General features: G+C 41.1%; 1 protein-coding gene and 1 non-coding gene across 2 annotated transcripts in view; one reads left to right on the forward strand and one right to left on the reverse strand.

The window, feature by feature from the left end:
* ZYG11A (zyg-11 family member A, cell cycle regulator) overlaps nt 1-22,190 on the forward strand; it is an 84,953-nt gene that overhangs the window by 15,062 nt on the left and 47,701 nt on the right. Inside the window, 2 exon segments of the mRNA XM_004774444.3 lie at nt 1,160-1,325; nt 16,187-16,938. Of these exon segments, the coding sequence (XP_004774501.2) occupies nt 1,160-1,325; nt 16,187-16,938 (918 nt within the window).
* Nucleotides 17,746-17,852, reverse strand: LOC123387400. The gene has a single exon (XR_006601858.1). It is a non-coding gene; the product is annotated as a U6 spliceosomal RNA (small nuclear RNA).

Raw genomic sequence — 22,190 nt, forward strand, 5'->3', positions numbered from 1 at the left:
TGGCTTAATACAGTGTGTTACTCTCTTACAGTGCCTAATTTATAAATTGAACTTTATTGTAGGTATGTATGTATATATTGAAGAGAATATGGGGGTCAACAGAAGGTTTTTTGTGTAGGTTGTTTTTAAGATACATAGTAGAGCACAAGTTACATGTTTTTTTTTTTTTTTTATTTTTTAAAGATTTTATTTATTTATTTGACAGAGAGAAATCACATGTAGATGGAGAGGCAGGCAGAGAGAGAGAGAGGGAAGCAGGCTCTCCGCTGAGCAGAGAGCCCGATGCGGGACTCGATCCCAGGACCCTGAGATCATGACCTGAGCCGAAGGCAGCGGCTTAACCCACTGAGCCACCCAGGCGCCCCACAAGTTACATGTTAAGAATGATTTATTTGAGGAGAGTTTGAAAGATGTATGTATGAATGAAGAAATGACAGGAAGAGGCAAGGAGAGATGAAATTCAGTCAGCACATGTGGAAATATTCATCTTTTCATGAACTGTTGAGGGTAATAATAGGCAATCCTTCCTATCCTCTGGGACATAGTAATCATTGAATAAATACTTGTTGAATGAATGACCATGTGATTTCTGTGTTAGTTGTCCCGTGTGTTTTATTGAAATTGTCAGATTTCTTGGTTGTATTCTGCATTAAAACTGTAGCTCCAAAAGGATTAGAACTATATTTTGCTCATCCTGTATTTTCAGTGGCTGGTACAGAACAGGTGATGAGTGAAAGATTGAGAGAAATTAATTATTTTCATGCTAGAACAGAAAGTAAAATAGATAAAATTTTCCATTCAGTTAACAGTTGGAATAAGGTGATTTCATTACATATAAATCATATAAATCACTATTAAGATAAAGATAAAGATCTTCAGATAGCTTCATCAAGTAGTTTCTTGTATTTTTTTTTTTAAAGATTTTATTTATTTATTTGACAGAGATCACAAGTAGGCAGAGAGAGAGGACAAAGCAGGCTCCCCGCCAAGCAGAGACCCCGATGTGGGGCTCGATCCCAGGACCCCGAGATCACGACCTGAGCCGAAGGCAGAGGCCCAACCTACTGAGCCACCCAGGCGCCCCTAGTTTCTTGTATTTTGCATGACCACTTTTATGTTGAATTTTTGTAGGTGTATTCTAACAAAGTTTGTTTTTTAGGAGGAGGCATCTCCCTACACTTTGGTCAACATCTGTCTGAACGTCCTGATTGCTAACTTAGAGAAATTGTGTTCTGAAAGATCTGATGGAACCTTGTGCCTTCCGGACCATTGGAATTTCCCTCAGGAAGTAGCTGATCGATTCCTTGGGGTAATGACGTGGCAAGGTAAAGATAAAGCTCCTTTATTTTTATTTTATTTTATTTTGATAAGGTTCCTCTATATTGTACTCTAGCACTTTACTATTTGAAAAGCACTTTCATATAAAATTCCTGTTTAGCTCTCACAAGAAGTGGATGGGAGATATGGAAATTATTCCCATTTTATTTGTGTGGAGATTTGAATCTTCTAGTCTTTTTGGGATTCCTTGATGGAAATTTATCTTGCTTCTAGGCTTACCTTACTATTGGCTTAGCAGAGTGAAGACGGTGGGGAACTAACCCAGGTTCCCACTTCATCTGCTCTCTAGCTTCTGAAATGCTGTTGCTGTAGTCCTGTCTCCTACTATTTTTTTTTAAAGTTTTACTTAAGAAATCTCTGCACCCAGCATGGGGCTCAAATTAATGACCTGAGATTAAGAGTCACATACTCTTTCTTCTGACTGAACCAACCAGGTACTGCTTCTACTCTTTTCATTGTGAATATGAGACTTTGAAAAATTTTTTCCAGGGTACCTGAGTGACCCGGCTGTTAAGCAGTCAACTCTTGATTTTGGATCAGGTCGTGACTGCCGGGTCCTAGGATTGAGCCCTGCATCTGTCTTTCTCCACGCTTGGTGTAGAGTCTGCTTGAGGTTCTCTCCCTCTCCCCCTCCTGCTTATGCTCACTTGTTCTCTCAAATAAATAAATCTTAAAAAAGAAAAAAAAAACTGTTAAAATTTTTTCTCTTTACTTCCCATTGTAGTTGGGCTTTCAAGGGCTATGTTTAATTTGCCATGTTACAGTTTTTTCTTTTTTCCTTTTTTTTTTTTAAGATTTTATCTAAGAGAGAGCAAGTGAGCAAACATGAGCCAGGGGAGGGGCAGAGGGATAAGCACACTCGCCACTGAGTGGGGATCCTGACACGGGACTCCATCACAGGACTCTGAGAGCATGACGCTTAACTGATTGAGCCATCCAGGCACCCCTACAGTTTTTTCTTAATAAGAAGTTTTTTTTTTTTTGTAACAAGTTACTGAGATGTATTTCACATACTGTATAATTCGCCCATTTAATATGTACAGTTCATGGGGCACCTGGGTGGCTCAGTGGGTTAAGCCTCTGTCTTTGGCGCTCCGGTCATGATCTCAGGGTCCTGGGGGTCCTGGGATTGACCCCTGCATCAGGCTCTCTGCTAGGTGGGGCGCCTGTTTCCCCGTCCCTGTCTCTCTACCTGTCACTCTGCATACTTGTGATCTCTCTCTCTCTGTCAAGTAATAAATAAAATCTTAAAAACAAAAAACAACAAAAAAAGTACAATTCAGTGGATTTTTTGTTTTTTGTTTTATCACAGATTTGGGCAGCCATCATCATAATCAATTTTAGAACATTTTCTTTCTTTTTTTTTTTTTTTAAAGATTCCATTTATTTATTTGACAGAGAGAGAACACAAGTAGGCAGAGAGGCAGGCAGAGAGAGAGGAGGAAGCAGGCTCTCTGCAGAGAGCCCGATGCGGGACTTGATCCCAGGACCCCGAGATCATGACCTGAGCCGAATGCAGCGGCTTAACCCACTGAGCCACCCAGGCGCCCAATTTTAGAACATTTTCATCATCTTAAACTCTTAACCCATCCCCCCAACCCTAAACAACTACTCATCTTCTTTCTATTTTTATGAGTTTGTTTTCTTTTTTTAAAGGATTATTTATTTATTTGACAGAGAGAGAAATCACAAGTATGCAGAAGTAGGCAGAGAGGCAGGCAGAGAGAAAGGGAGAAGCAGGCTCCCTGCTGAGCAGAGAGCCCAATTGGGGGATCATGACCTGAACTGAAGGCAGAGACTTAACCCACTGAGCCACCTGGGCACCCCAGGTTTGTTTCTTCTAAACATGTAATATAAATCAAATCGTGTAGTATGTGACCATTTATGTCTGGTTTTTGTACTCAGTATGGTCAAGGTTCATCCATATTGTAGCAGCAGTCACTACTTCATTTTTATGGCTATAATAGTCCATTGTGTGACTGTACCACATTTTATTCATTTATCAGCTGATGGACATTTGGGTTGTTTCTGCTTTTTGGCTGTTATGAATAATGCTGCTTATAAACATTCGTGGTGCGCATTTCTTTTCTTTTCTTTTTTTTTTTTTTTTTTTTTTTTTTTTTTTTTTTTTAAGATTTTATTTATTTATTTGACAGACAGAGACCACAAGTAGGTAGAAAGGCAAGCAGAGAGAGAGACAGGAGGAAGCAGACTCCCTGCTGAGCAGAGAGCCCCATGCGGGGCTCGATCCCAGGATCCTGAGACCATGACCTGAACCGAAAGTGGAGGCTTTAATCCACTGAGCCACCCAGGCGCCCCTCTTTTTTTTTTTTTAAAGATTTTATTTATTTATTTGAAAGAGAGAGATCACAAGTAGGCAGAGACACAGGCAGAGAGGAGGAAGCAGGCCCCTTGCTAAGCAGAGAGCCCGATGCGGGGCTCGATCCCAGAACCCTGAGATCATGACCCGAGCTGAAGGCAGAGGATTAAACCACTGAGCCACCCAGGCGCCCCTCGTGGTGCGCATTTCTGTGTGGACATATGTTTTCATTTCTCTTGAGTATGTACCTGGGAGTAGAATTGCTGGGTTAAACAGCAACTCTATGTTTAATTTTTTGAGGAATTAACAAATTGTTTCCCAAAATGGTTGCACCATTTTATGTTCCCATCAGCAGCATGCGAGAGTTCTGATATCTTCACAACCTTACCAAAGTCGTCGTTTGACTTTTTGATTATAGCCATCCTGGTGGGTGTTAAGTATTTATTGTGGTTTTGATTTGCATTTTCCTAATGAGTAATGATGTTGAGCATGTTTTTATGTGCGATTGGCCATTTGTATATCTTATTTAGAATAATGTCTATTCAGATCCTTTGCCCATTTCTTTTTTTTTAATTTTTAAAAATTTTATTTATTTTTTTGACAGAGATCACAAGTAGGCAGAGAGAGAGAGGGGGAAGCAGGCTCCCTGCTGAGCAGAGAGCTGGATGTGGGGCTCCATCTCCCTGGACCCTGGGATCATGACCCAAGCCAAAGGCGGAGGCTTTAACCCACTGAGCCATACAGGCGCCCCTTTGCCCATTTCTTTATTAGGTTGTCCTCTGTTACGGAGTTGTAGGAGGGGCGCTTTTTTTTTTTTTTTTAAGATTTTATTCTTAAAAGATTTTATTTATTTCTTTGACAGAGATCACAAGTAGGCAGAGAGGCAGGCAGAGAGAGGAGGAAGCAGGCTCCCTGCTGAGCAGAGAGCCTAATTTCGGGTCTTAATCCCAGGACCCTAAGATTATGACCTGAGCTGAAGGCAGAGGCTTTAACCCACTGGGCCACCCAGGCGCCCCTTTGCCCATTTCTTTATTAGGTTGTCCTCTGTCACTGAGTTGTAGGAGGGGCCCTAAGATTTTGTTCTTTATTTAGAGTGTGAGCAGGGGGATGAGCAGAGGGAGAGAGAAAATCTCAAGCAGATTCCATGCTGGGTGCAGACCTGGTTGCTGAGATCCATCCCATGACTCCGTTATGACCTGAGCCGAAATCAAGAATCAGTTGCTTAACTGATTGAGCCACTCAGGTGCCAGAGTTTTTTTTTTTTAATTGACATATAATTGACATTAGGTTTACAACACAGTGATTAATTGCATATGTTACAAAATGATCACCATGGTAAATCTGGTAACCCTCTGTCACCATACAAAGTTTTTATACTACTGCTGACTATATTCCATATGCTATACATTATGTCTCCATGTCTGTTTTCTTTAAATATTTTAGGTATAAGTTCCTGATCAGTTACTGGCTTGGCAGTTATTTTCTTTCATTCTACGAATTCTCTTTTCACTTTGCTGATAGTGTTTTTTGACTCAAAAAGTTAATTTTGATGAAGCCCAATTATTGTTTCTTTTATGGCTTATGCTTTTGGTATCCTATCTAAAAATTCATTGCTCAGTCCAAGGTCCTAAGTATTTGCACCTGTATTTTCTTCTAAGAATGTTGGTTTCTTCACCCTTATACTCTGAGGTTTTGGGTTCATTTTGAGTTTATTTTTGTATATGGCATGAGGTGTAAAGAGTCCAGCTTCATTTTTAACATGTTCTTGTACAGTTGTCCCATCCCTCTTTGGTAAAAAGTCTATTCTTTGACTATTGTATAGTCTTGGCAACTTTAAATTTTTATTATCTTTAATTTATTTATTTATTAAAAGATTTTATTTATTTGTTTGTCAGAGAGAAAGGGAGAGAGAGCGAGCACAGGCAGACAGAATGGCAGGCAGAGGCAGAGGGAGAAGCAGGCCCCCTGCCGAGCAAGGAGCCCAATGTGGGACTCCATCCCAAGACACTGGGATCATGACCTGAGCCGAAGGCAGCTGCTTAACCAACTGAGCCACCCAGGAGTCCCGGCAACTTTTTATTTTTTATTCATTTTTATTTTTTTTATTTAAAGATTTTTTTAAAGTAGGCTCCACACCCAACACGGGGCTTAAACTCACAATCCTGATATCAAGAGTTGCATGCTGTATGAACTGAGCCAGCCAGGTACCCCTGGTCATCCAGTTTCGTTTTTTTTTTTTTTTTAAAGATTTTATTTATTTATTTGACAGACAGAGATCACAAGTAGGCAGAGAGGCAGGCAGAGAGAGAGGGAAGCAGGCTCCCTGCCGATGTGGGACTTGATCCCAGGACCCTGAGATCATGACCTGAGCTGAAGGCAGCGGCTTAATCAACACTGAGTCACCCAGGCGCCCGGTCATACAGTTTTTTTAAAAAAAGTGCCAGTGGGGTACCTGCCTGGCTCAATCAGAAGAACTTGAGACTCTTGATCTTGGGGGTTGTGAGTTGAAGACCCACATTGCCTATGGAGATTACTTAAAAATAAAATCTTTAAAAAATATATTGGGTGACCATAGGCATGGGTTTATTTCTTATTCTCAATTCTGTTCCATGGAACAATATGTCTGTCCTTACGTTTGTATGACTCTATTACTGTTGCTTTGTAGTAAGTTTTGAAGTTGGAAAGTGCAAGTTTTCCAACTTTGTTCTTTTTAGTATTGTCTTGGCTATTCTGGGTCCTTTATATTTCCGTATGAATTTTAGAACCAGTTGGTCTGTTTTTTTTTCTTTTGTTTCTTTAATAATTTATTTACTTGAGAGAGAGACTGTGCAGAGAGCACAAGCAGAGGGAATAGCAGAGAAAGAGGTAGAAGTAAGTAAGCTCCCTCTCTTGATCCCGGGAGCCTTTTTTTTTTTTTTTTTAGATTTTATTTATTTATTTGACAGACAGAGATCACAAGTAGGCAGAGAGGCAGGCAGAGAGAGAGGGTGGGAAGCAGGCTCCCCACCGAGCAGAGATCCCAATGTAGGGCTCGATCCCAGGATCCTGGGACCATGACCTGTGTTGAAGACAGAGGCTTTAACCCACTGAGCCAACCAGGCGCCCCTTCCCAGGACCCTTAATGGACTGAGCCACCCAGGCACCCATCCCAGTTGGTCAGTTTCTACAAAGAATCCCGCTGTGGGGCACCTGGGTGGCTCAGTCAGTTAGGTGTCTGCTTTCAGCTCAGGTCATGATCCCAAGGTCCTGGGATCAAGCCCCGCCATCCAGGCATTCTCTTTCTTTTTTTTCTTTTAAAAAATATCTTTCAATAGTGTTTTTTAGTTTATGCATGTAAGTTTTACACTTTTATTAAATTTATTTTTTTTGGCTCAGTCAGTTAAACATCTACCTTCAGCTCACGTCATTATCTTGGAGTCCTGGGATCGAGCCCGACATCAGGCTACTTAGCAGACAGTCTGCTTCTTCCTCTCTCTCTCCCTCTGCCTCTCCCTCTGCTTATGCTCTCTCTCTAATAAATGAATAAAATCTTAAAATATTTTTTTATTTTTTAAATTTTGTTTTGTTTTTGGTTATTTTGAGAGTGAGAGAGAGAGAGAGAGAGCGAGCGTGCACACATGCACAAGCTCTTGAGGGGACAGGGGGAGAGTAGAGGAGAGGGGGGAGAGAGAAAATCCCAAGCAGGGATTCCATGTAGGACTCGATCTCTTGACCCTGAGATCATGACCTGAGCTGAAATCAAGAGTTGGACACTTAATCACTGTGCCTCGTAGGCATCTCAGTATTTCATTCTTTTCTTTTCTTTTTTTTTTTTTTTAAAGATTTTCTTTATTTATTTGACAGACAGAGATCACAAGTAGGCAGAGAGGCAGACAGAGAGAGAGAGGAGAAAGCAGGCTCCCTGCTGAGCAGAGAGCCAGATGTGGGGCTTGATCCCAGGACCCTGGGATCATGACCTGAGCCGAAAGCAGAGGCTTTAACCCACTGAGCCACCCAGGTGCCCCAGTATTTTATTCTTTTAATACTATTTTACATAAAATTCCTTCCTTCCTTCCTCCCTTCCTTCCTTTCTTGATTTTATTTATTTATTTGAGAGAGAGAAAGAGTATGAGCAGGGGGAGGGGCAGAGAGTGAGTCAGGAGCCTGACTCTGGACTCCATCCCAGGGCACTGGAATCATGACCTGAGCCCAGGCAGACGCTTAACTGACTGAGCCACCTGGCCATCCTTGGAATTGCTTTCTTAATTTCATTTTTTGGATTGTTCATTTTTAGTGTACATAAATACCATTTTATTTATTTATTTGTTATTTTTTTAAACGATTTATGTATTTGACAGAGAGGGAACACAAGCAGGGGGAGAGGGAGAAGCGGGTTTTCTGCTGAGCAAGGAGCCCGAGGCAGGCTCAATCCCAGATGGATGCCTAACAACTGAACCACCCAGATGCCCTACCATTTTTTTTTTTTTAATGTAGGCTCCACACCTAATGTGGGACTCGAACTCACAACCCCAACATTAGAGTTGCATGCTTTACTAACTGAGCCAGCCAGGTTCCCCTACAATTGATTTTGTTGTTGTTGTTGTTGATCATACATACTGGAAACTTTCTGAGCTCATTAATTCGTTGTTAAAAAAGCAAAACAAAAACAGTGCATTATGCTAAGCAACCAATCAGCCTTGAGTTCAGTGGCACTAATTGGGGTAGGTTTAGGGTAAGTCCAGGACAGTAGGACTGTGGTTATTCTGCATAGTGAATGCAGAAAGCATTCACCTAATCAAAGGTATGTAATAAAATGAATTTCATTGTTTTCACCATTAAAAAAAAAAATTCTAGGGCGCCTGGGTGGCTCAGTGGGTTAAGCTGCTGCCTTCGGCTAAGGTCATGATCTCAGGGTCCTGGGATCGAGTCCCGCATGGGGCTCTCTGCTCAGCAGGGAGCCTGCTTCCTCCTCTCTCTGTCTGCCTGCCTCTATGCCTACTTGTAATCTCTCTCTGTCAAATAAATAAATAAAATCTTTAAAAAAAAAAAATTCTAGTAATTGTTTAGTGGATTCCTTAGGATTTGTTATTACAAGATGCTGTCATCAGCAATAAACATAGTTCTACTTCTTTCTTTCTGTTTTGGATGCCTTTTATTTAGTTTTCTTGTCCAGTTTCCTGACTAGAGCCTACAATACAATGTTGAAGTATTGAAGTATTGAAATGGATATGCTTATCTTTTTCCAGTCTCGGGGGAAAGCATCTAGTCTTTCTCTATTAAGTATGTTAGTTTTGGGGTTTTGGTAGGTGCCCTTAACAGCCTGAGGAGGTTTCCTTCTATTTTAGTTGTTGGACATTTTCATCAGGGAAAGTGTTGGCTTTTTTTTTTTTTTATATGTTAAAATGCTCATGGGGGTTTTGTTTTTTATTCTATTAATATAGTGTATTATCTTAATTCCTTCTTGGATATTAATACAGTCTTGTTTTCCTGGGCTAAATCCCACCTGGGCATGGTGTATAACTCTTTTGTATGTTGCTAGATGGTTTGCTGTTATTTGGGTGAGGTTTTTTGTTTTGTTTTTGTTTTTGTTTTTGAGATTTGCCATTATTTTAAGGATATTGGTCTGTTATATTCTGCTTTTGTGATATCTTTATGTGGATATGGCAGGAGATGAGAGGTGTTCCTTCTTCTGTTTTTTTTGGAAGAATTTATGAAGAATTGTTGTGTATTCTTTAAATGTTTGGTGGATTTCACCAGTGAAGCCCTTGTGGCCTCTTTGTGTGGGTAGTTTTTTGTTTTTTTTTTTTAAGTGATCTCTCTAGGCCCACTGTGGGGCTTGAATTCAACCCTGAGATCAAGAGTTACATGCTCTACCAAATGAGCCACTGTGTACCCCTGTGTGGGGAGGTTTTTTGTTTTGTTCTAAGATTTTATTTATTGGATGTCTGGGTGGCTCAGTCGGTTAAGCATCTTACTCTTGATTTCAGCTCATGATCTCAGGGTTGTGAGATCAAGCCCCATATCAGGGTCAGTGTTCAGCAGGGTCTCTCTCTCCCCTTCTCCCTCTGCCCCTCCCTTCTCTTCCCTGTCTCCAATAAATAAGTTAAAATCTTCCAAAATTCTTTTCTTTAAATTTGAGAGAGGGAGAACAAGTACCTGTGAGCAGGGGGAGGAGCAGAGGGAGAGACGCCCCCTTTTTAAAAGATTTTGTTTTTTTTTTATTTGTCAGAGAGAAAGTGAGTGCTAGCACAAGCAGGGGGAGAGGCAGGCAGAGGGAGAAGCAGGCTCCTCGTTTAGGAAGGAGCCTGATATAGAACTTGATCCCAGGAACCTGGGATCATGACCTGAGCCAAAGGCAGATGTTTAACCACCTGATCCACCCAGGTGCCCCAGTTAGCTTGATTTTTTTTTTTTTAAGATTTTATTTATTTGTTTGAGAGATAGAGAGAGAGAGAGAGAGAGAGTGAGCACAAGAAGGGGGAGGGTCACAGGCTGAAGCCGACTCCCTGCCGAGCAGAGAGCGTGACAGGGGGCTTGATCCCAGGACTCAGGATCATGACCTGAGCTGAAACCCAATCCAGAGAGCCCAGTGTGGCTCCCCATTGGAGCTCTATCCCAGGATCCTGGGATCACGACCTGAGCCGAAGGCAGAGGCTTTAACCCACTGAGCTACCCAGGCGCCCCTAGATGATTGATTTTAGATCTTTCTTTTCTAATGTATGTATTCAGAACTATAACTTTCCCTCTAAGCACTGATTTTACTTTATCCCACAAATTTTGATAAGTTGTATCTTAATGTAGTTCAACATTTAAAATTTCTCTTGAGATTTCTTCCTCGATCCATATGTTTATTTAGAAGTATGTTGCTTATGGGCTGCCTGGGTGGCTCAGTCGTTAATTGTCTTCCTTTGGCTAGGGCATGTTGCCAGGGTACTGGGATCGAGCTCTGCATCAGGCTCTTCCACTCAGCGGGAAGTCTGCTTCCCTCTCCACTCCCAGTTTGTGTTTCTGCTCTCACTGTGTCTCTCTCCTTCAAATAAAAAAATAAATAAAATCTTAAAAAAAGAAAAAAGAAAAAGACATATGTTGCTAATTTCCATACGTTTGAGGATTTTCCAGTTATTTTTTTCCGAGAAACCATGGTGGTTTGTTATGTAGAGTTTTTCCAGTCTGGATTTTGCCATTGTTTGACAGCACTATGATTTTTTCCTTTTTAATTTTTTTTTAAACTTTTTATAAACATATAATGTATTTTTATCCCCAGGGCTACAGGTCTGTGAATTGCCAGGTTTACACACTTCACAGCACTCACCATAGCACATACCCTCCCCAATGTCTATAACCCACCCCCCTCTCCCAGACCCCTCCCCCCAAGAAACCCTCAGTTTGTTTCGTGAGATTACGAATCGCTTATGGTTTGTCTCCCTCCCAATCCCATCTTGTTTCCTTCATTCTTCTCCTACTCCCTTAACCCCCCATGTTGCATCTCCACTTCCTCATATCAGGGAGATCATATGATAGTTGTCTTTCTCCACTTGACTTATTTCGCTAAGCATGATACCCTCTAGTTCCATCCACGTCGTCACAAATGGCAAGATTTCATTTCTTTTGATGGCTGCATAGTATTCCATTGTGTATATATACCACATCTTTATTCATTCATCTGTTGATGGACATCTAGGTTCTTTCCATAGTTTGGCTATTGTAGACATTGCTGCTATAAACATTCAGGTGCACATGCCCCTTCGGATCACTACATTTGTATCTTTAGGGTAAATAGCCAGTAGTGCAGTTGCTGGGTCGTAGGGTAGTTCTATTTTCAACATTTTGAGGAACCTCCGAGCTGTTTTTCAGAGTGTTTGCACCAGCTTGCATTCCCACCAACAGTGTAAGAGGGTTCCCCTTTCTCTGCATCCTTGCCAGCATCTGTCATTTCCTGACTTGTTAATTTTAGCCATTCTGACTGGTGTGAGGTGATACCTCATTGTGGTTTTGATTTGTATTTCCCTGATGCCGAGTGATGTGGAGTGACAGTGCTATGATTTTTTGATTGTTCCTTTGATCCTTGTAATTCCTCCAAATTGGAAGTAGATGTAGAGGCTTCATCAGATTCAGGTTTTATGTTTCTGGTAGGGCCCTATACTTCCTTAAGGGGGCTAATTAAGTTTGGTTGTCTGGTTTTGTGACTTAGGTGGCCATAAATGAGCATTGCCTAGGTTCATTAAATCATAGAGGATTCTTGTAGCTTTGATTTTTAGTATTAATTACTCTTGACCTTTCTGATTTAGAGTATTTCGTTTTCCTTTTTCTTTTTTTTTTTTTTTTTACGATTTTGTTTATTTATCTGACAGAGGGAGAGAGGGCACATGCAGCGGGGGAGCAGCAGGCAAAGGGGAGAATAGCAGGCAGAGGGAGAAGCAGGCTCCCTACCAAGCGAAGATCCCGATGCAGGACTCGATCCCAGGACCCTGGGATCATGACCTGAGCTGGAGGTCATGGCTCAGCTGACTGAGCCACCCATGTGTCCTGGGTATTTCATTTTTCTCTATTCCCCCACCCACCCACCTTGTATCATTGTTTACTCTTCCACAATTTCCTTTGTATGCTATTGTTTTTCTGTATGTACCTTAAGTGTTCTGTGTTCCTTGAGGTTCCATCTTGGGTACTCATCTGACTTTGAACATTCCGTAGGTCTTTTTTTTCTTTAGCTACCACTGCTACTCTGATTCCCCAGAGTTCCCAGCACAGTACTCAGAACCACATATCCAGGATGTGTCCTGTGTATACTGTCCTTCTTTTCTGAGCTGTTCAGTCATCATATTCTGCTTCTGGTTTTCTTTTACCTCAGTGGCTGCTGCTAATCTGTCTCCTTATTCAGCTTCTTTGAAAGGCAGAACAAATTAAGGTGCAAGAGTTCTGGTTCTGGTGTGAGACCTTTTGGGTTTGTATACTGTCATGGCTATTAGGTATATTTTCATGGGCCAGTTACTTAACTTTCCTGTGCTTCAACTCATCTGTAAAATGTGATTAATAATAATCCCTTCCTCATTGGGTTTTAGGAGCATTTAGAGAGTTAATGTATCTAGAATGTTTAGAACATTCAGCAGCTGTTATTTGGTATTATGACTTATTCCTCATTCTACTGACCTTAAATGTAGATGTTTTCAGTACTTTGTCCTTGCTCCTTCTCTTTCATTCCCATATCTTCATCCCACAGTTTTAAAATTTTTTTAAATTTATTTTTATTTTTTATTTTATTATTTTTTTTAAGATTTTATTTATTTATTTGACAGACAGAGATCACAAGTAGGCAGAGAGGCAGGCAGAGAGAGAGGGAAGCAGGCTCCCTCCTGAGCAGAGAGCCCAATGCAGGGCTCAATCCCAGGACCCTGAGGTTATGACCTGAGCCGAAAGGCAGAGGCTTAACCCATTGAGGCACCCAGGTGCTCCTTCCATATCTTTAAATACTGTCCCTATGCCAGTTAATTCCAAGTGTTTATTCTTTAGTCTCATAGGTTTAAACTCTATAGAATTTAGAATGCTTCAGCTGATCTTTTGGGGAATCCTGAAGGTGGAACAACTACTAGATCTGTGTAAATTTGGACTGTGAGGACAAGACTTTTATACCTCCCAATTCAGTTTTGGATATGGGTCTGCATGGGAAATGGTGTGACCTTGGGTGAGGCAATTCTTTTCAGCTAATATCCCATAGATGAGGGCTGTTGGCTGGTGGCACTCCCTGCAGCTCTATCTGGTATTAAGTCCTTTGTTCCTATAAAGCATCTAGGTTTTCTGTTAAAACCGCTGTTACACTGCCGTTTCCCCCATCTCCAAAATGAGTTGGCCGTATACCTCCTGTTCAGTGACTTAGGAAGGGTCATTTTTCATTTTTCTCTTCTTGGTTCTGTTGAAACATTTTCTACCTTCAAAATATCTTATCTTGAACATTCTTTTTCCTCTTAGCTCCTATTAATGACACCTTTTTCTTTTCTCTCGTGACCTCACAGGTGCCCTCCATTTTTTTTTAAAAAAGATTTTATTTATTTATTTCACAGACAGAGATCACAGATAGGCAGAGAGGCAGGCAGAGGGGCGGTGGGGGGCGCGGGGAGACAGTCTCCCTGCTGAGCAGAGAGCCTGATGTGTGGGGCTCGATCCCAGGACCCTGAGATCATGACCCAAGCCAAAGGCAGAGGCTTTACCCCACTGAGCCACCCAGGCACCCCGGTGCCCTCCATTTTTGCCCCTTGCCAAGCTCTGCCACATAGCAAACAGCCCTCTTAACAGATCCAGCCACACCTTCTTTCACCCTTGAAAGGCTTCTTCTTGTACTTAGGATGAAATGTCAGTTCTTTGCCCTGGTCTGCAAGATCTGACTTTTGCTTCTGTCTCGAACCTCTCAGATGCTGGTATCCCCTTCCTCAGCTGTGCTTTAGCCTAATTGGTTTCCTCTCATTTCACAGAAAAAGCCTACTAGTTTCCCATAGCAGAATTTTAGCTCTTCCTTCCATCTAGAATGACAGTGACTTTTATCTTTTACGTCCTTTAGGTCTTAGTTTAAAACATTCCTTGAACTCCACAGAGAGACAGAAGATTTTTGTCATCCTTTTTTCTTTCCTTACCCTGTATTATGTTCTTGTTTCCTTTAGAACACTTGCATTTTTTTAAGTTTTTGTTTAAATTCCGTTTATTAACATACAGTGTCATACTAGTTTCAGGTGTACAGTTTAGTGATTCAGCACTTCATACATCGCCCAGTGCTCATCACAAGTGCCCTCCTAAATCCCCAGCCCATATTTATAATCTTTCCCTGCCTTTCCTCTGGTAGCCATCATTTTGTTTTCTATAGTTAAGAGTCTGTTTCTTTTTTTTTTCTTTTCTTTTTCCTTTTGTTTCTTTTGAGAGAGAGAAAGAGAATCCCAAGTATGTTCCCCACCCAGGGCCAGTCTGCCATGGGAATTGATCTCATGCCTGAGATCACGACCTGACAACCTGAGCCAAAATCAAGAGTTGGACACTCTGCTGAGCCACCCAGCTGTCCCAAAAATCTTTTTCTTGGTTTGCCTCTCCTTTTTCCCCTTTGCTCTTTTGTTTCTTTCTCTCTTTTTTTTTTAAAGGTTTTATTTGTTTATTTGACAGACAGAGATCACAAATAGGCAGAGAACCAGGCAGAGAAAGAAGAGGAAGCAGGCTTCCTGCTGAGCAGAGAGCCCGATGTGGGGCTCGATTCCAGGACCCTGGGGTCATGACCTGAGCTGAAGGCAGAGGCTTTAACCCAGTGAGCCACCCAGGCGCCCTGCATTATGAAAACCTTTAATAATATCTTGCCCCATCTCACTCCCACCAAACACCATTCTTATTATTTTATAGTCACATGATTGGTCTTTCTTTTCTTTTTAATTTTAAGATTTTATTATTAGAGAGAGAGAGAACGAGCAGGGGAGGGGCAGAGAAAGAGGGAGAAGCAGACTCCCCTGCTGAGCAGGGAGCCCGGTGGGACTTGATCCCAAGACCTGGGATCATGATCTGAACGAAAAGCAAATACTTAACTGACTGAGCCACTCAGGCGCCCCAGTATTTCTAAAAATAGAATTGTGACCATTTTTTTTTTTTCTGCTTCAAAACGGAGTTGTCCCATAGGCTAAAAGTTTGAGTTTCCTAGCTTTGTGTACAGGCCCCATCTGCCTTTTACCTTCCTTTCCACTTTCCTTTGTAGCTTTTACACCACTGTGTTCCAATAGTGTTGATCTACTCAGGGTCTTCAAATAACCTGCTCTGTGCCTCCTTGTGTTTGATACCTTCTTCCGCCCTTCATATTCTCCCCCCACTCCCCTAAACTTATATTTAGTCTTCAGAACTTTTTTCCAAAGTTAATATCATCTGTACTAGTTCAATAGCTGGTGCAAATCACTACTGCATGTGAATTCCTTGTGGTCACAGGGGTGTAATTACCTTTTGTGCCCATTACTTAACACACGATCTCACACATAGAAGATGTTTAGTAAATCTTTTCTAAGTAAAATCTGGTATGACCCATTTATTTTATAGATGAGGAAAATGAGGCCCACAGAGGTAAGTGACTTATCAGAGGCTGTTGATTAATTTGGTTAGAAGTAATCATTAATAGTGTTATTTGTATATTATATATCCTGTACTTGTTTACCTATTTTCTTTCTTTCATTTTTGTTTTGGTTTTGTTTTTTTGTGAACCAGGTTACCATGGACAAAACTATGGGCTCTGGAGTTGAGCTGGTTTTGTTTCCTGATTCTGACACATATTTTGACTTGGAGCAAGTGACTTAACCTTTTTAAGCTCCAGTTTCCTCAGTTATGTTAGTAATAATAATAGTATTATAGTATTATTATGATATTATAAAGAATAAATGAAGTAGCCTGAGTAAAGGGTTTAGAAGAATGCTTGGCACAAAGTAAGCAGTAAATATAGTCACTGTTACTATTAGCATCCATCATTGTTCAATGGCCACAATACCTCCTGGAAAAGGCAAGAGATTTAGTTGTTATTACAAGCTGGTTTTGGTTCTCTTATAGGCAAGCTGACTGATAGAACAGCAAGCATTTTCCAAGGCAACCAGATGAAACTGAAGCTGGTCAATATTCAAAAAGCTAAAATCTCAGCAGCTGCATTCACAAAAGCCTTCTGCCATCACAGAGTCCTTGAGCTAGATGCCACTGCCGTGCACACTGACCTCCCAATCCCAGACATCATAAGTGGACTCTGCAGCAATAGCTGGATCCAGCAAAACCTTCGGTGTCTCCTGTTGGACTCGGCAAGCATCCCTCGAGATTCAAGACTGCTATTCTTTGGTCAGCTCACTGGTCTTCGCATTTTAAGTGTTTTCAATGTTTGTTTTCATAGTGAAGACCTGGCTAATGTTGCTAAGTTACCAAAACTGGAAAGCTTGGATATCTCCAGTACTCTGGTCACTAACATCTCTGCACTCCTTATGTGTAAGGATCGACTCAAATCTCTGACAATGCACTATCTGAAATGTCTGACTATGACCAAACCACAAATTCTTGCAGTTATTAGAGAACTTAAATGTCTGCTTCACCTTGATATTTCTGATCACAGGCAACTCAAATCAGATTTAGCTTTTCATTTGCTGCAGCAAAAGGATATTCTGCCCCATATTGTGTCACTGGATATTTCAGGGGGCAGTTGCATCACCGATGGAGCTGTAGAACTGTTTATACGGCAGCGGCCTGCGATGCAGTTTGTGGGACTGTTGGCTACGGATGCTGGTTATTCTGACTTCTTTACTGCAAAGCAAGGCTTGAGGGTTTGTTTTCTATCTGAAATAAGTTTGTTTCCTTTGTCCAGAACTTTATTAGGCTTTTGTTTTCTATAAGAATGTACATGAGGTATTAGGGTTACAGAGACAGATAAAAAATCCTCAAGGAGCTTAACAGTAATTCCTATGTAGCTACCATGTGCTAGGTTCGGAAATTATGGCCTTAAACAAGATATGGTCCTGGCCTCCAGGTCTTCTAGTCTAGTTTGGTATGATAAGTATAGCCATTTATACATTCCTTCCTATGTACAGGATGTCACACTGTGCACATTCTTTTCCTCTTTAATCTTTCCATTTTACAGATGAGGATTTGGAAGCTCAGAGGTTAAACTAATCATATAACTACATATTAAATGGTAGAGCTAGGACTTGTATCCAAGTCTTTGTGACTCTAAAACTTGTGTTGTTTACCTCTAGTAACAGCTAAATATAATTAGTAAGGTGGGTGATCGACATTTTTGGTAAAGGTATGAGAGAAAACAATTTTGAAAAGGTTTTTTAAAAAAGTTTTGACAGGGCTTCTGGGTAGCTCAGTTGGTTATGTGTCTAACTAACTCTTGGTTTTGGCTGATGTCATGATCTCAGGGTTGTGGGATTGAGCCCTGTGTCAGGCTCCGTGCTCAGTGGGGAGTCTGCTTGAGATTCTCTCTCCCGCCTCTGCCTCTCCTCCCGCTGGCACACTCGTGTTTGTGCTGATTGTATCTCTCTCAGATAAACAAATCCTTAAAAAAAAAAGTATTGAACACTGCCAGAATAAGTTTATAACCAGTCATGGTGCTATATATTTTTATTTTTTAAAATGTGAAATGCTTTATAAATTTGCATATTATCCTTTTGTAGGGGCTGTGCCGATCTTCCCTGTATTGTTCCAGTTTTAGTATATGTACTGCTGAAGCAAGCACTCATGGTGCTGTTTTTAGAACAGTATATACTTAAATATTTATGTTTCAGGATATTTCTTTAGAAAAAAAAAAGATTTATTTATTTGACAGACAGAGATCACAAGTAGGCAGAGAGGCAGGCAGAGAGAGAGGGGGAAAGAGAGCCTGATGTGGGGCTCGATCCCAGGACGCTGGGATTGTGACCTAAGCCGAAGGCAGAGGCTTTAACCCACTGAGCCACCCACGCGCCCCGAATATCTTTTTTTTTTTTTCTTTATTTTTTGACAGACAGAGATCACAAGTAAGCAGAGAGGCAGGCACAGAGGAAGCAGAGAGCCAGGTGCGGGGCTCGATCCCAGGATCCTGGGATCGTGACCTGAGCTGAAGGCAGAGGCTTTAACCCACTGAGCCACCCAGGCGCCCCTCGAATATTTCTTTTTTCAAACAATGGTTCTCTATCTTGGTTGTACATTGTAATCACTTTGGACGTATTGAAATGTACTGATGCCTGTGTCTGATCTCCCGGAGATTCTAATTTAATTGGACTGGGACTTGGCATGGGCATCAAGATTTTGAAAGTTCCCAGGTAATTCTAATGTGCAGCAAAGGTTCAGAACCACTGGTTTAAAATGCTTTGTAATTACACCATATGTAATTCCTTCTAGGGTGAGAGAGTAAAATGATTTTTCAGTCATTGATTTTTATTTATTTATTTATTTGCTTATTTACTTACTGTGACCAGCATGGGGCCCAAACTCACAGCCCAAAGATCAAGAGTCATGTGCTCCATCGACTGAGCCATAGGGGTGCCCCAGTTGTTTTCACATTTTTATCCCACCCCCCATAAAAGGTCTCTCACATACTTACTGGACAAGCCTACTGGTGCAGAAGCATAGTGACAGAAAAATCAGCCCTCAATAAAACATGTCTGTTCTTCAGGTAGTAGTGATATTTACAGAGTGATAGGATACGAGCTGGTGACCTTCATTCAGCATAAATTTGTGTGCCATCTCATGTGTAATCTCTTTAGACCCAGCCTTGTTCTTCTTCAGTGCCTCTTCTTGGCATTGGTACTGGATTTTATTACTAGTTCTCATCAGAATCCATTAGGGAATGGGACGCTTCTGCTTTTGTTTCTTGGCCAAGAACTGCTTGATCCTGAACGTCTTGTGAGAAGACATAGCAAAGGGTAGTCAGCTGCACGCACCATGATGGCGTAGAAAAGGAGAGAGCTATTTTCACATTTTTATTCTTTTGATGAAAATAGCAATTGTATTTTGGAGTCCTTTTATATTTTTTAAAAATATTTTGTTTATTTTAGAGAACACACGTGAGTAGGGGAAAGGTCAGAGGAAGAGAATATCCAAGCATACTCCCACTGAGCATGGAGCCCTACACAGGCCTCAATATCATGACCTGTGACATCAGGATCTGAGCTGAAATGAAGAGTCTGACATTCAACCAACTGAATCACCCAGGAGCCTGTGAAGTCCTTTTAGTTTTCTTTTTCTTTCTTTCTTTCTTCTTTTTTTTTTTTTTAATTTAAAAAAAAATTTTTAATTTTTTTTAAAAGATTTTATTTATTTATTTGACAGACAGAGATCACAAGTAAGCAGAGAGGCAGGCAGAGAGAGAGAGAGGAGGAAGCAGGCTTCCTGCAGAGCAGAGAGCCCGACGTGGGGCTCGATCCCAAGACCCTGGGATCATGACCCGAGCCAAAGGCAGAGGCTTTAACCTACTGAGCCACCCAGGTGCCCTCTTTTTTTTTTTTTTTTTTTAAGATTTTATTTATTTATTTGACAGACAGAGATCACAAGTAGGCGGAGAGGCAGGCAGAGAGAGGGGAGGAAGCAGGCTCCCTGCAGAGCAGAGAGCCCAATGCGGGGCTCAATCCCAGGACCCTGGGATCATGACCCGAGCTGAAGGCAGAGGCTTTAACCCACTGAGCTACCCAGGCACCCCAGTCCTTTTAATTTTCTAGCATGTCCAGTGAAGCTGGAAACCATCAGTTATATTATTAGGCTTGAATAGAGATAATAATGGGAACTTACAGATTAAGCATGTAGAGCATTGTTTACCAGGAGTGTGTGTACGTAGGCCTATTTAAGATTAATAGCATTTAGTGTCTCAGTGATAAAAAGACTGTAGCAGTCGGTGGAATAATTGTTCTTTAGCACATAAACTGTTGGTATATGCAGTAATATGGGACAAATGCTAGAATATTCTATAGACGGATTATGCATGTAGTTAAGATACTGTTAGAGTGGGTACACCAAAAGAAAATGGGAAATTATGTTTCAGTAAACTTACCTGGTGTACATGTAAGTTTAGTTTATTTTGAAAATTTAAAATTAGGTATCATACACAGTTTTAGATATTGTTGGGATGGAGAGGAGAGACCGCAATTCTCCCGCTACTAAGAAACTCTAAAGATCTTAAGCCAGCCTTATGGGGAGTGTAAGGCATGGCAAATTTATTTATTTATTTTAAGAGATTTTATTTATTTATTTGACAGACAGAGATCACAAGTAGGCAGAGAGGCAGGCAGAGAGAGAGAGAGAGGGCAGAGAGCCCGATGCGGGGCTCGATCCCAGGACCCTGAGATGATGACCCAAGCCGAAGGCAGCAGCCCAAACCACTGAGCCACCCAGGCGCCCCATGGTATGGCAAATTTAAAAGGTATGTTTTAGCGGCAAGTGGGTGGTTCAGACAGTTAAGCATCTGCCTTTGACTCAAGCTATGGTCCCAGGGTCTCCAAAACTGGCTTCCTGCTCAGCAGGAAGCCTGCTTCTCCCTCTCCCACTCCCCCTGCTTGTGTTCCCTCTCTTGCTGCATCTCTGTTTTATATAAATAAATAAAATCTTTTTTTAAGATTTTATTTATTTATTTGACAGACGGAGATCACAAGTAGGCTGAGAAGCAGGCAGAGAGAGAGGAGGAAGCAGGCTCCCTGCTGAGCAGAGAGCCCGATGGGGGGCTGGATCCCAGGACCCTGGGATCATGACCCGAGCCAAAGGCAGAGGCTTTAACCCACTGAGCCACCCAGGCGCCCCTAAATAAATAAAATCTTTAAAAAAAGAAAGGTATGTTTCAGGAAACATTTTATTTAATGGAAATATGTTTGAGGTCAGATGCAAAGTATACTAAGTATCTTAGTGTTTGAGCTGATCAAAAATTTGCTTACAGGGACGTCTCCGTGGTTCAGTCAGTTCAGTGACTGCCTTCAGCTCAGGTCATGATCCCAGGGTCCTGGGATTGAGTTCCACCAGGCTCCCTGCTCTCCTCGGGGAGTCTGCTTTTCTCTTCTGCCTGTCTCTCCCCCTGCTTGTGCTCTCTCCCTCTGGCAAATAAATAAAATCTTTAAGAAATATTTGCTTACATTTAAATGGATAAAATTAAGTGTCAGCAAAGACCTTCAAAGACAACAGATACTTATTCACCTCAAATTAGAATGGGCAACATATACTTAATTCTTTTAACATAGGCAGAAGCAGGGGTGGGGTACCTGGCTGGCTTAAGTCAGTAGAGCATACAACTTTTTTTTTTTTTTTTTGAGCATACAACTCTTGATCTCAGGGTCATGAGTTTAAGTCCTCCCTTGAGTGTGGTAACCTTAAGAAAAAAAATAAAATAAAATAGGCACAAAGGATATCCTACATTAGTATTAAAAGCCATGCAAAATCTTCATTTGGTAGGAAATCTTGTTGATCCCTTGGTGGGGTGTGGCAAGAATCCCTTCTGAAGATTGTTTTGTCATGGCATCTGCAGGAAGCCAAGGAGAAGAAAGGGGGAGGCAATAGCTGTCTGGTCTACTTGGTCTTGCTGTGGCTTCTCCTTTGTTTCTTTTCAGGTCTTACATCTGGGTAATCATAAAGCTTTTAAAAATTTTAGAATATATCCATTATTTAGATTCTTAGCATGTAGGTCCTTGGGCAGTTAAACAATGTATAGTGTTTAAAAATTGTTTTGAAATAATTTTTAACTTGTGGGTCATTAATTTTAAACATTTGCCACATTTGTTGTGCCATATCCTCTTTCTACATACAATTTTTCTCTGAACCATTCAAGAGTGGCTTACATATATCATGCCCCTCTAGCCCTTAATGCTTGATTTTGTATTTTCTGAGAGCAGTGATGTTCTCCTTTATAGCCACCATGCAGTTATCAGATTTCAGGAAGTTTAACATTGATGTCATACTGTACATAATCTTACTGTACATATTTACAGTGTTGATTATCCTAATTATGCCCTCTGTAAAATATTTTTCCTATTAGGCCAGGGTCAGTTTTACATTCATTTGTCATGTTGCTTTGTAATTTAATCCAAAAGAGTTCTTAGTCTTTCCTGTCCTTTGTCAC

The sequence above is a fragment of the Mustela putorius genome, unplaced genomic scaffold (genome assembly GCF_011764305.1).
Source record: "Mustela putorius furo isolate JIRA1106 unplaced genomic scaffold, ASM1176430v1.1 tig00003853_pilon_pilon_pilon, whole genome shotgun sequence".
In the NCBI taxonomy this organism is placed as follows: Eukaryota; Metazoa; Chordata; class Mammalia; order Carnivora; family Mustelidae; genus Mustela; species Mustela putorius.